We start from the raw sequence: 14277 nt of genomic DNA on the forward strand, positions 1-14277 counted from the left end.
CACCTTCTTAGCATGTAGAAAAGTGTACTGCTAATTACAGTGTGGTAATTCTTCAAAGCAAGTGAACAATTCTCTTAACAAGTTTTATTTCAGTTAGCTAATGATTTGTATGCTATTGCAACTGCTTATTGATTTTAATTGCACCCTTCATCATGATAATTTATGTAACTTCAAGAGTGCTGTCACACCGAAGGCTTGAAATATGTAATTTACAGCATATGTTTGGGAAAAGGGAGGTATGTTCAAAAATAATGAATTTTCAAAACAATGCAGTAGAGTTCATTTGCTCAAAGCACTACTTTGTAAGCAAAACCAATGTATGCCACAAACTTTTCTGATGGAGAATCCAGTTCCCATACCAAACTGGCAATGCGGTTCAGGTGTTGAGGTGTTCTACTTACAGTTAAAGTGCACTGAAAATATTAAGAGAGTTGCTAAGTAAAATGCTAACAGTGCATTCATCCAACTCTATAGTGCAGAAATTATATTCTGGCTTTGGTGACCAGTTTATATTCTGAGCCACAAGGATCAGCGTACTAGCATCTTTTTCTCAAGGTATGCATACCTACTACCCTGTTTGAGAAATAGAAGGTTTGTTGGGGGCAAAAAAAAAAGCTGTGCATACCTATTACCCTGTTTGAGAAATAGAAGGTTGGTTGGGGGGGGGGGGGGGGGGGGAGGGGAAAGCTGCTGCAGTTCTACTTCTAGAAGGACAACCAATACACTTAACCTAACACCACACTAATTAAAAATGGAGTTTTGTTGTTTTTGGCAATGTGAAATTCAGTGATACTAGGTTTTTCAAAGCAAAAATACTGTGTTACATCTATAAAACTTTGAAAGGATACATTGTATTGACTTGCATATACAAAAAGAAACAATCCTCTTTTGCTTCTCACCATTTTTGGGGTTTTTTTCAACCCACGTCATGCCACTTGCGATCACAGTAGTTCTGTTTAATTTTAAGAAGAAGCACTTGTATTCTGGCCTTTCAGAGTGCGTACTTAAAAGGGGCTAAATAGACAAATGCTAAAAGGCTTTTACCAGCGAATGTGTTCATGTATAGTTTGTTTGGAGGATTGCTAGCATTCAACCTCAAAGGCTTTTCAGAGCACTGGAGTCTACTGAGTTCTGGAGGAAGGGCTAAATCTGTAAGCTAACAAAAATAAAAGCTATGTTCTGGGCTAGCTGTCAGCAGTCTCGCCCTGTGTGCTTTTACCCCAGTGTTAGCTGAAAGCTGGTGCAAATGAAAATAAGCCCGGAGTCCATCAGACGTGACCAGCTCCCAAGCGCTGCCCATGGTCTCGCTGGCCGTGCTGCTCTTCACACAGCCACGGGAAACGCTGCTCAGTACTGTCAGTCTTAAATGCCCTGTGAATTTTGAACTGTTCTGAATTCTGGACAAACATATAGCCTATGTGCCTTTTACCCAACTACATCAGTGGCTGCCTCTGGTTCCCTGAAGGCATTTGGTCTCATTCTGCGTTTTGTCATAGATGCGGAACATACTGCTAGGTAACGGGCAGAATCTGTGCAGTCAGCCCAGGGTTGCCGTGGCGTGAGGGTACATTGCTCATGAGACCTGTTTTCAGGATGTTCTCACCTGAATTTTCAGTTCTAGTCATGTAAACCAGTTGATTCAGGCTTGGCTGTCAGTGGAGAAAGGAGGGAGCTGGGTTTCTAGCAGTCTGTCCAGGCGGGTGCAACTAAAAAGCGGGACTAGTTAAATGTAAACAGGTGAAATTTTTCTCAATACTGAAAATGAAAGGGAATCCAGAGAGCCGTCTGCAAAAATCTTACATTGTGGTCCAAGCTTCACGGGAAATGATTGAGAATTAGTTGTTGAGTCTAAGGAGCATTGCATTACTAACATAATTGCAAGGTAGTCCTTTGTATGATTGTAAATTGGGTTTGTGCTTCATCAATAAGCTTTTTGACAAGAAGCGTCCATCACAGTGGCTCTCTCATTTGCCACAGTAGAATAGAAAATGAAGTATCCCAATAATTGCATTATAGTTTCCTTATTGTGGGACAAGAAAGCAATGTGGTATAATTAGGTTTGATTGGAGTGCATGTTTCCGGTAAGATCTGAAATTAATGATGTTGCTATAGTGACACATCTGCGGCCACCAGTGCGTGAAACATAAAGTAATTCATTCGACAAGAGAAGACATCTGTTAACTGCAAGGATGCAGAGCATATTGACACTGACCAGAAATACTAGACGTTATGTGATAAATGAACAAATGATGCTGAAACAGGAGGACAGATAATTTGTACTTAATCTGCTGGGAGAACTTTAATCTTCTCACTGGTTGCATTTGACAATGCCATTGTTTAAAGAACAATGCTGCAGAGAACTCATAAATTTTAAAACTTAACTCAGGGTGCAGCCTATTAAAGCAATACATTAATTCCTTTGTTAGGGAGTTTTTATCTTCATGTAGAACAAAGCCATTACTAAAAACACCCACTAAAACAACAGGTTTTTTAGGACTCACATTTTAATTATAGCATCCATTACCCAAAATGCCACGTTGTTTGGACTTGGATCACATATGAGTTTGACAGAAAGGCGTCATCCATTACGGTGGGGGGGGGGCAGTTTCAGGGGGGAGCATTTCCAGCGTTTTCCAAGGGCAGCTGAGCATGGTGTCTCATCCTCTCCAGGGTACAGAAAGATTCTAATCACGAAAGAAAAATAAAGGTATTTGGCAATATTTATTGAACATTTTTGTTGCTTAGGATGTGGGGTGGCAAACAGTCTGCCACTCACGACAACTGCCGGAGTCTGCAGCTAAAACAAACGCAGGCTTCCGAGCGTGGGTATTTGCTAATGCATACACTTGTATTTAAGTTCTGTAATTAACATTTTAGCGGGTGTTTGGACCAAATGAGATACTTAACAGATATAATAGTTGAACAGATGCATAGAGAAATGGGATTCTTGATTTTTCTTGGAAAGCCTTGTGTTAAAGGTTAGTATATATGGGTTAGTTAGTATATATGGGTTAGTATATATGGGTTAAAGGTTAGTATATATATTTGTCATTAAATGTGTATGATGTAATATACTGTTACAATAGTGAATTTCAGTAATTCTTACTGAAAAATAATCTTTTAAGATATACCGTAATTGAATCTTTATCTGTTCAACATAAGCTACAACAGGGAAAGAGTAGTAAAAAACTCATGCTGATGGAATAACGTCTCCTCATGTCACTTTGGTGGTTATATGGTCACGCTCTCGCCCTTACACTTCCCCTGCCTCTGATTTTTGGTACACTGAGGTTGCAGGATGAGTAGAGCAGACTAGGAATGGGAAGTTTTCATGGAGAGACACCACAAGAAGCTTCCAAGCATGCACTCAAAGCAGATCGGTCACAGGAATCCTTACTCTGTGGCTTCTGTTGGCCTCCCATCCACTGAAAATAGACCGGGTATGCAGTGAGCGTGGATATTGCTCTTGGATGTGGTCAGCATTCCAGGGGGAGGCAGAAGGCGCAGAGGAAACAGCTACTGCTATTTCTGTGCTACCTCTGCTGTTACCTTCTGCCCAGGAAAGAATAAACACATCTCAGCTCTCTTCATCTTTGCCCTCATTCTTAATGGGTTGTACTGGGGTGGGTTTGCTTTGAGGTTTTGTGGCGGTGTTGTTTATGGCCTGTTCAGAAGTGGAGCAGCTGAGCGACCAGACATACCTAGACATGTGTTTACCATGACTTTTTCCATTTTCTTTTTACATTCTGTACCATGTTATATTTTTTCCAGGATTCATAGAATTTGCATCTTCAGATTGTTACAACAGTCTAATTATCAAGAGCGCTGAGCCCGATCTCCCTTGAAGTTTCCATAGAAATGTTCACATTTACACTGACTTTTTATCTGTTCAAGCTAATAGCTTAGAAGTGCTTGTACTTCGTGAAAAGCTACTCACCCTCTTGAATTCTCACAAAGTTATTAATTGTTCTGCTGTACATGTTTTCTTGCTTTTTTGTTGTGGCCATTTGGGGTTGTTGGGATTGGTCCACATTGCCATCTAGTAATATAGGATCAGAAAGATCTGCATCTGCTTCTCAAAAACAAAGTTAAAAAAAAAAAGCTCTACTGCTCTGTTGTGAATCACATCTGTTACCACCCAGGGAATCATGCCTTCAGGACTTTTTCCTTAGAAATTAATTTCCTCTTTGCCTGCTTTACTCTGTGTTTAATGATACAATTGTAGGGGTGGAGGGGGGTGGTAGGGGGGGAAGGCTCTTGACTTCATTAAAGAACATACTAAATTTTTCTTCAGCAATTGTATACTAACTTTTTGTCAGGATATTTTCCTTTGTGGTACCTGTGTTCCAGAGCAAAGTTTAAGAATGGATAATAGTAGTAGTAGATTGTATACCCACTAGCATACTTTCTGGAAGCTTTTCTAAAATAAGCTTCTTTTCCCTAATAATTCTTCACATTAGCAATGTCCTCAAAGCGCGGAACTGATACGTAGGTCTTGAAAAAGCATTATTAAAAATGGAACGCTCTTTCCCTGTTCAGTACTTCCCACCTTGAGCAGGCTGGAGAGCTCGGAGCTCAGCTTTGTCGTTCCTAAAGTGGGTTATATATAGAAAATCCACCGCTACATATTTGAAGGGTTTGCATTTTGGGACATAAAATGAAAGAGGTATTCTTCTGTCAAGGTGTATTAGTCTTCAATTAGAAGACGAACATTTAAACCGGAACTGCTGCTAAAGCTGTGACGTGACTGATTGGCACCGTGTAACATTTGGAACAAGCTGCTGGGAATGTTTGTGTCCCATTTTGGTGTTTCATTCATTAGCATAATTTAGAAGTAAATTCTTAATTTGTCCATGTGACAAAACTTCCACGTGGATGACTGAAAAAGGTGTATTTTGGTTTATTCTTTGCAGAAATTTTTGGGAGCACTTTCATAAATGCAGGTACCCGTGTTTGTCTAATAACATTCAGGTTTGTCATGGCTGTTGAAAGTCTTACGCCAGCTTTAAGAAGCATGAGCAGACTGTAACTGTTGTTTCTTTTCTTTTTTCCTTTTATTTTATTACAATTTTGTGTAGCAGGTACAGGTGTTTTCACAGCCTCTTTTCATGTATCATAGGTGTTTCCTATTACCGTAGCTGTTACAAAGGCTCATGTAAGTAATGTGTTAAGATGCAAGTATTGAATCAGGTTTATTGGAATGTTTATTTCCGTGTCCTCACAAGCTGATTCTTTTTCCTTGTCCATTTTTCCTAAACCTCCTTCCCTGGCTTCTGATTGTTGCGAGAGAGAAAATCCATACTTCTCTGCTCAGAAGCTTTTCTTCTCTGCTTGCTGAGAAGGAGTTGGGGGAGGTGGGGAACACAGATTTTCCACCTATCTACCTTTCCCTCGCCAAGCATGATTTGGAGTTGGACTGATTTAATGGTGTCAGAAGAAATAATCTTTCCATATAATAACCGTAGGGCTAATTTTGTTCCCTGCTCAGTTTTCCCCAGCAGCAATTACAGGACTGGTGGGAAGCAGGTTTGACAGTTGCCTGCTGTCTCAAGTTTTGAGTAGCATTTAGTTTCACAGCTCCTAGGGAGTGTTTATTTTAATTCAAAGGCTTGGCAAAGCCAAGGGCACTGAGGAGATATTAGCATGCCTGGAAAGTAAGGAAGGTGATGCAGAATTACTTGGAAATTTCTTGCAATAAGCATTATTGAACAAAGTGGATGGGGTTTAGTTTGGGTTTTTGTTTGGGTTTTTTTAGAAGTGTAGATTGTAGTCTCATGTTTGTTAGTGGAAACTTTCATGTTTCTTGTGCAAACTGGAGATTGGCATTTTCTAGTCTATAATTGCAGTAAAAAATTTAATCAAGAAATTTAACAAAATCTCTTAATGGAAGTACAGCTTCTAAAGGCAGACAAAGTAATTTCCCATGGGTTTATGCTTACTGTAAAAACAAAATCATCTTCTTACCCCTTGTATAAAGTAACCAAAAATTTCTGTCTTGCTAATTCTAGAGATCAGGAGCTTTGTCTTCCTGAGCTGTTTTTCCAGCCTTGGGACTATTCTATTTCTCCTGTGAATTCTGGGTAATGTGGATATTTTGTGGAGAAATTACGCATTTCACATAAACGTTATTTTAAATATTTTTAAAAAATCAAATATAGAATGAAAAATCCTCAAAACATGTAAGGAAAAGCAAGTAGGAAATGTCCTTTTTTTTTTTTTTTTTTTTTTTTTTTAAGGGTAGAGGGGGAATTTGGAGTGATCAGCTGGTGCTGGTAACATAGGCAGATGTGGCTGGGTAGCACAGGGTGGTGCTGCAGCAGCTGAGCTAAGTGTCACTGTAGGGTATTACCGGAGCAGGAGTGGCATCCATCTCAAGTATAACTGAGGAATACATGAGACTTCTGCAGCCCCCCCGACTCTTTAAAGACCACTAGTGGTCCTGGCCCTGCTCGATGATAAGTCAATGCTTTCGGGCCAAACAGTGTTTTCCAGGTAGCAATTATAGCGTATGTCACGCTTTGTCTTCTCTCTTCCTGTGGCTCTGCTGTGTATTCTGGCGTACTGGGACAAAGGCGTGATATAAAAGTAGTCTAGATAAAGAAAATGAAATAAAATATTTTATTCTGCAGTTGTTATTTATAGATAATTTTCCATATTTAAAATACTGTAGAAGTTTAAATAATGTCATTTTGGCATCATGTCATGCTTTTTTTTTTTCCATCAGATGTATGTATTTTAATGACCCAAAACCATGTGGTTGAATATAAGAATAGCATTATACTGTATTAATTTCACTTTGGCTGAGTAACCATAGGAGGAAAGTTTCAGGAAGGGCCATCACCAGAACAATCTTCTGTGAGCTGGCCGTGGCAGCCACGACTCCTTTTGCCCGACATGCCCCACCGTGGAAGGCTGAAGCCCCCAGCCCTCAATTAGAGCTTTTCCAAAGCAGAGGCTGGGACTGGGTGGCAGAGGTGGGCGAGCGTCAGCCTGTGACTGACACCCTGTAGTTTCTTACAAACGTGACGTGAGAGGGCTTTGAAAACACTGATTCCGTTCATTCCGGCTTATTCCAGTCGGAGGCTAAATCTGTCAAATATGGAAGCGATGTTAGGTCTTAATGACTTCAGGTAATGTGCCTGCTCGCCAGGGTGTCTGCCTTCATACACGAAGTATGGAGATGCCTGTATGCTTTTGGGGGGGTTGGTTTTATGATTTTGGTTGGTTTATTGCTTTAGGCTTCCTGATACACGGTGCAAACCCTTGCACTGGCTTTTTGAGAGTCAGGTCCATCCAGATACTGCATTTCTGTGCTTTCTGTCTTCCATATGGAGAGAAAAGTTTTTGCCTTTTTTTCCCCCCAAGATTGTTTATTCAGTTGTGTTGGCAGAATCAGCTTGACGGTGGAATCAGTGATTTCTTCCAGTATGATTAACCCTGATCTTTCTCCACGAACATTCCTTTAATTAACTGAAGTGATGCTAACTCATGATTCAGTCCTTCTTTCCAAAAGAAAGATTTTGAACTTTTCTGTTGGCTTCTCATGGTGTTTTTTGCCGCTCTATGATGCCCTTCTTCTTTATTACAGGAACACTTACACAGAATGAGATGGTATTTAAGCGCCTCCACCTAGGCACTGTGTCCTATGGAACAGACACCATGGATGAAATACAGATTCATATTATAAACTCCTATTCACAGGTATCTCATTTCATAAATTATTTGCCTTTAATATTGAGAGGTTTTTAACAGCATTGAAGCATTGTTGTTACTGATTATGTCTAGAAATTTGAGGTGCTATGAAAGTTCTTTCATTGGTAGGTATCTCTTAACAGATATGATGAAAGGGAAAAATGGGAGACAGTACCTAGTTCTTTCCTGATTCTGAAGTTCCTTGTAATACCCGCTTAAAGGACTTTACTTTTCTATTCCCCACTAGTAGAACTCTGTGTTAACCTGTCTGTGCAGTGCAGTCTTTCTCCTGCCAAATCATCTAAGAGTAAACTACTCGTTACTGAGACTACAAATTACAAGTGTCCAGAATAAGACGAACGGTAATTAAATCTTTGAAGACATTCATCAAGAATAGACATCGAAAAGCTGCATTAATTGCTATAACCAAAAAGTAAAAATACAGTTGTGAAAATTAAATTTATAAGATCATATCTAGAAAATGTGTTTTAAAAGAAAAAGACTACAAACAGCGTTAAAAAGCAGGGCGGGGCAGAAAGTGGAGAGCTCCGTATTGCTTGAGAGCAAAGTGCTGCTGTGAGTCCTTGGGCTCCAGAGTGTGCGAGCAGCTTGTGGCTGCCCGGCCGCTTGTGGGTCAGCTGTGGGATGAAGGGGGAAGATGGAATTCTGCCAGCATTGTTGCATCTCCCATGTATGTAAAGTAATTGGGTGCTTTCTGCAAACATGTTTAAGCAGCTGATTCCACTTTGAGGTTAAGAAGGATTTTTCTACTTTATTTCTATTCTTTGAAGCAAAAAAGAGTTAAAACTGACAGAAGAGGAAATAAATGATAGGTTAACTAATATTTCCATATGTTGCGTAAAGTATGATAAGAAACTTTGTATAGAAGCTCTTTTTCATGGTTAACTTGGAGACACAGACGTCACTGGCTGACCCAATTAAGTTTGTAGACTGACCTTCTTGTCTGTGTCCCCATTTTCTCTTCTAAAAGGATTGTAGGATCAACAGCCGATTTGAATCTTTAGTTGTGCTGTGTTTTGAACTATAGCTTCCTTCTCATTTGCTTAAAATAAAAATGACTAAGTAGCCATCTGACACCACACTGGACTCTGTTAATATTATGTGGCTTTTGGGAAGAACAGCAGGAGGGAAAGCAGTAAGCAAGCAATGTATGCTGAAAGGTTTTAGCCTGCAACTTCAATTTCTGTATTATTTCACATCTAAACAGATGAACAAATCCACTTCTTGAATTATTTTTCCTTGGATAAATCTATTTTGGCTTAATTCTTAGTAGGTATAGCCGTGAATAGTAACTAAGATGCACAAATGTGCCTTGGAAATGAGTTCTGGAGCTCTCTTACCTAAAGATCGGCGGTCCAGATTCGGTTCACAATGGGTTACTGGGGGTAATTGCTACCTGAATATGTTTATAAAAGTCACCCAAAGTTAGTTTTGTTGTAACAAGTTGTTTGGGTCTTCACCATGACAACTGTAGCAATAAATAACTAACGTTAACTGTCAGTCCTGAGCTGGCAGGGCTGGGTTGGGCTGCACTGGGAGGCTGAGCACCCCGTTCCAGAGGAGGCGTGCTCAGTAACACAGGGTTCATGTTTTGCTGTTAAATATGCTATCTGAAGAGAATTGCATGATTTCTGGAATTCTTACTTGCTTAAAGCTTTTACTAGTTTGCTGTGAAATTTAATGAGTGGTACCCTTGGTTAATTATGTTTTTAATAACTGTAACATATTTGGCACTGAAATTTTTAAAAGTAGTAAGAAGTGTGGGGGAAGCTTTATTTTTCCCCTCAATTGTGGGTAAAGATTTCCCAAATCTAGGTTTGCTGTTATTAGATAACTTTCTTTGAACTGTTTTTTTTTTTAGCTTTATATACCACTACTTGATGTTTAAGTAATGCTTTAATGATGTGTGTGTTGGTAACAACTCTTTGAAACAGAAAAATGAAGGAGTCTTGGTAACAAAACAAGCAACTACTAAACAGTAGTTTCAGTCTGAAAAAGTATGGTGAGGTTTTTATTTAATCTATGATAATAGAAGCTGCCAGTTAGCTAGGCAGTGGTTCTTGTGTGACATTGATTTTATCCCTTGTTTGTGTTCTGTTTTATTATTACAGTGGACCTACTAGACTATTGTCATCTTAATGTAACACACAGATCTATTATAACCTGATTATATTTCCCCACTGGAAGCATTTTGTGATAGAGGGCATAATCTTTAATGGAATTTGTGTGAAATTAAATTATACAAGCATCAATAAACATAACATAATTCAGAAGGAGTAAATCAGCTTAATTTATTTGCGGCTGTAATGGCATCAGTGTTAGCAGAATGCAAATGCAGAGGTTTAAAGCAGTAGCTGAAAAGCAGTGCCAGATGAGCAGAAAGTTAAACCCTTTATTAGACAACACTGTAATTTGATGGGCAGAATGTTCACGGTTCAGCAGATTGCAGTCAGGAGGAAAAAAGCGTGGTTTCTGAAGAGGTTTTCTGAGTTACCCTGGAGTGAACAGAAGAGCCTTTGGTAGTACTGCTGATATATTTAATGTGCTGACTTCAAAAAAACAAAACCAAAACCAAACAAAACCCCCAAACCAAAAAACCAGTAAACCCCAAAACAAACAAACAAAAAATAACCCCCCCAAAAAACCAGAACCACAAACCCGCTTATTTTCAAGTAATTATGAACATACAGAACTTTTTCTTAAAAAAATCAGTCGTGCTTTTCTGAAGGATAACTTAAAATAGCTAGTTTCATGTTTATGCAGCAGTGATGTGATCTTCAAACGTGTGTCTAACTATTATATTGCATGATTATTTTATTAGATTATTGCAGTCTTGTAAGGACAACAAATTTCGGCCTGCAGAAAACACATACAAACTGCATTAGTTCACAAATAATATAGAAATTGTGTCAGTTATAAATCAGCAGTGTTTGTATTTCAATGCCTTCTAACATTTATACTTAAAAACAACACTTGCTTTTGTTCTTTTGTTCATTGCCCATGTGGTGGTCTTTAAAATACAGAGATTTAGGTGAAGATTTAAAAGAAAAGGTGGGAGGGCTTTTTTTCAGTTTAACAGCATTGGAGTTTGCAATCTCTGAATATATACAAGTGACAAAGAGTTCTTTAGAACTGCAACAAAACACCACTGTTGCAATTTTTTTTAGGTGTTTCTGAACTCATGCAATTGGCTGCTGGCTTAAATACTTTTGAAAAAACCAGTTCATAGGATGTAAAGGACATTGAAGGACTATGGTGATGGATCACTCAAAAAGGCACACTGAAGTGAAGGAAGCATGGGGTTCTGCAGAGAGCTCTGGTCAGCCTGTTCACCCCTTTTACCACATCCTTGCTCGCATTTCACATTTTTAAACTGTCTGCAGGCTCCATTACTGAAATTCAGCTACAAATGCAAGGTGATGAACCCACGATTACATATCAGTTCTACATAAAAGTAGATGAGAGGTTTTATGAATCACAATCTGAAGAGGTTGACAGTAGGTTACATAAATAAATGGTTACTATCCTTATCATTTATCAACCTTTGTAAGGGGAACAATTGGATATATATATTAGTATTCCTGTTTTGTTTCTATTATTGAATTCTGATTTACTATTCATTGTGTTGGGTCTTAAAGGTGCACTCTCAAAACAGTGGGAACAGTACGAGTTCAACACCATCCAGGAAAGCGCAGTCGGCTGCGCCCAAAGTCCGCAAGAGCGTCAGCAGTCGGATACATGAAGCGGTGAAGGCCATTGCGCTGTGCCACAACGTGACGCCGGTGTATGAGTCCCGGGCTGGCGTGTCTGCAGAAACAGAGTATGCAGAGGTGGATCAGGACTTCAGTGATGAAAATCGAACTTACCAGGCTTCCAGCCCCGATGAGGTTAGTATGCAAGGGTGAAAAAATATTCATATCTGATAAAGAACAGGGTAAACTAAGTTAAAAAGGGTAGAAATGCGAAAGAAGAGTGTTTTGGCCTGGGATTTTTCTAGAATTAACAGTAATCTGTTTTTATTTCCTCTACAGCTGTAGGAAAGGTCTGGTGTTTCTTTGTTACATAAACGTGTTTTCAATTATTTGACTAAAAGGTCTGTGAAGTCAGTGCTTTGGGATCAATACTGTGTTGAGTATTGCAATTAAAGTTATTAGGTGTATTCTCAAAACATTAATCCCTGTATGAAGCATAGCATATACATGCAGAAGGGAGTATGAAGCTGCTGAGTGATGGGTAGACAGGTACAGTAGCTAGAGACACTACAAGTTAGTTGAATGTATAGATTCTTAACAGGAAGGAGAAAAAAACCACCACCTCAAATACTCCTGTAAAAAAGCTTTTGAGCATCAAACCTGAGGCAGCTTCATCATCTTCATGGTTTAGTCAAAACTGCATCAAGTGTAACACATTGAAAACCCCTTTTTAATAAAAACATCCATTTGACTTCCATTGAAATCCAGATTTTAAACAAATCCCATTGCTTTCAGTGGTTTTGAGCTGTTGTTCCAAATAATCCTGTTTTGGGGCTTAAATTGATTGCCTAAAATTCAATCTAAAAAGATACTAGAAGAAAGGGGCAAAGCTCAAGTTCCAAGATACTGCACAGTAAGCATAAAAAAGAACTTCATAAAAACATGTATGTACTTGATATAGTAAAATAAAGAAATAGAGTATTTTGAGGTTAGTTTGCCTCTGAAAGTGAGCACGTTGAGGGGAATCTTTGTTTTAAAGGAACCCTAGTAGTGTCTGAAGCTGGGGTGGACTGTTAGTGGTGTAGCCAAGGTACCTGAGTTGTAATCAAAAGGGAGTGTGTATCTGAAACCCTGTGTATTTCTCTAGCTATACAAGTTGATCTGGTACAAGGTAGTATTTCTTCCAGAAACCTCATCTTGCCACAGCATGGCCTGTTATTAATATACATTTGGTTTGCATGTCTAATGTATCACCATATGTAATACTAACAAAACTTTAGCAATTCCAACAGCAAGCTGTAATTGCTAAAAGTAACAAACAGGTCTATAGCAAGTGTTTTTAGGAATGCAAGAAATAAAATCAAGTCTGTCTTCATGCAGTCCCGAACCAGCAGGCATTACATATATTTCAGATGCTATAAACACAGTTCATAATCTGGTTCTCAGTGATTAGAAAGTGGCAGTCAGAATGTTGGTTTTTTTTAAAATAAACTTTAGGCAGGACTTGAGATGCTGCTCTTTGGTTAAAATGAATAGTCCGTGATGCTGTATGCAGTGGTACATGGTGTGGAGTGGCCTGCATTAGGAATCAAGGATGCTGGAAGTGCACTTGTTTATGCAGACAAACACTGGAAATAACAGTTTGTTAGTGTAGTTGTATGACATTTGACTTGTGCTATGCACATGTGTACTGATTTTCATATGTGCATGTATTCATATTCGCTAAAGAGATCAGTGTAACGAGCCGGTGAGGTATTACTGATATAATGGAAAGACTGCATGAGCGAGTATCTGCCTATGAAGATATGATGACAACTATGGATTAAGCAAACATTCTGCTTTGACAGCCAGAGTTATTACTATAAATCAGGTGGAGAGACGTGCAATTGAGAGAGACTATGTGAGGGGTTTTCTCCCACTTGCTCTTCTCTCCCTGTGGGGTTTTGTGTATTCATTCAGTTGTTTGGAACCTGACAATATTATCATAAAGACCAGCTTTCCCCCCATGTTTGCTGAAGGAAACAGCTGTAAGACTTGAGGATTGTGCAGTTGGTGCCCTGGGAAGACAGTAGGGGATTTGACCTTGGAAAGAGGAAAGTTGATAAAGTGCTGATAGGACAGATCTGGAAGGGGTGGAAAGGGAAGTAGAAGAGGAAATTGGCAAAAAAGAAACGGTTGGTGCTTCAAGGGAGAGAAAGCACAGGTATCCTTTTAATTATGGGGGGTTTTTTTAAACATTTTGACTCACAGATTCCAGCAATTTGACAGTGAAATGAAAAACTTACATTTTAGAACAGACAGCACTAAATTTCCTTTTCCTTTCTTGAAGATAATGCTTGAAACACTAATAACATTATCATATTGAACAAATATGCTTTAATATAATGAGAAATTGGTGCTAAATGGAGTCTTATAAAAAGATCAAGCTACAAAGAACATTTAAACAGCATAAAAATTGCAGCATGACAGCAAAAAGCCTAAGAGTTGAAAGACTAGCAGGCCTTTATCATAATTTTTTAAAGAGTTCTATTGATGCAATGTTTGCAAATCACTGGAGCCTAAGGAAAATAATGTAAATGGTTCATTATTTAGCTTATTGAACTTTCCTGCAGTTAGGTTGACGGATGATGCCAATGTTTCCCAATCACCAAAGTACCATTTTAAAAGCATTTTTTATTGAATAAAGTGCTTTGAATATTGCACCCTGGAGCTTTATTTAGGGAAATGGTTCAATTGATGTTTTCTGTTTAACCTCAGCACTGACCTATCACAACATATTTGGTTAATAAGCAACATTATCATTTAATAGACTTAACCAGTTTTATGCATTGTACTTTCTCAACATTACAACTCTGTTCTCTTAGATTTTGTT

The 14277-nt window shown here is 38.7% G+C and overlaps 1 protein-coding gene across 3 annotated transcripts in view; it reads left to right on the plus strand.

The window, feature by feature from the left end:
* Positions 1–14277, plus strand: part of ATP9B (ATPase phospholipid transporting 9B (putative)) — a 167893-nt gene that overhangs the window by 125479 nt on the left and 28137 nt on the right. For all 3 annotated transcript variants that reach the window (XM_055703596.1, XM_055703593.1, XM_055703595.1), the window contains 2 exons: positions 7589–7701; positions 11352–11600. In XM_055703596.1, the coding sequence (XP_055559571.1) occupies positions 7589–7701; positions 11352–11600 (362 nt within the window). The remainder of the gene's footprint in view (positions 1–7588; positions 7702–11351; positions 11601–14277) is intronic.

This window comes from Falco cherrug, chromosome 3 (assembly GCF_023634085.1).
Source record: "Falco cherrug isolate bFalChe1 chromosome 3, bFalChe1.pri, whole genome shotgun sequence".
NCBI lineage: Eukaryota > Metazoa > Chordata > Aves > Falconiformes > Falconidae > Falco > Falco cherrug.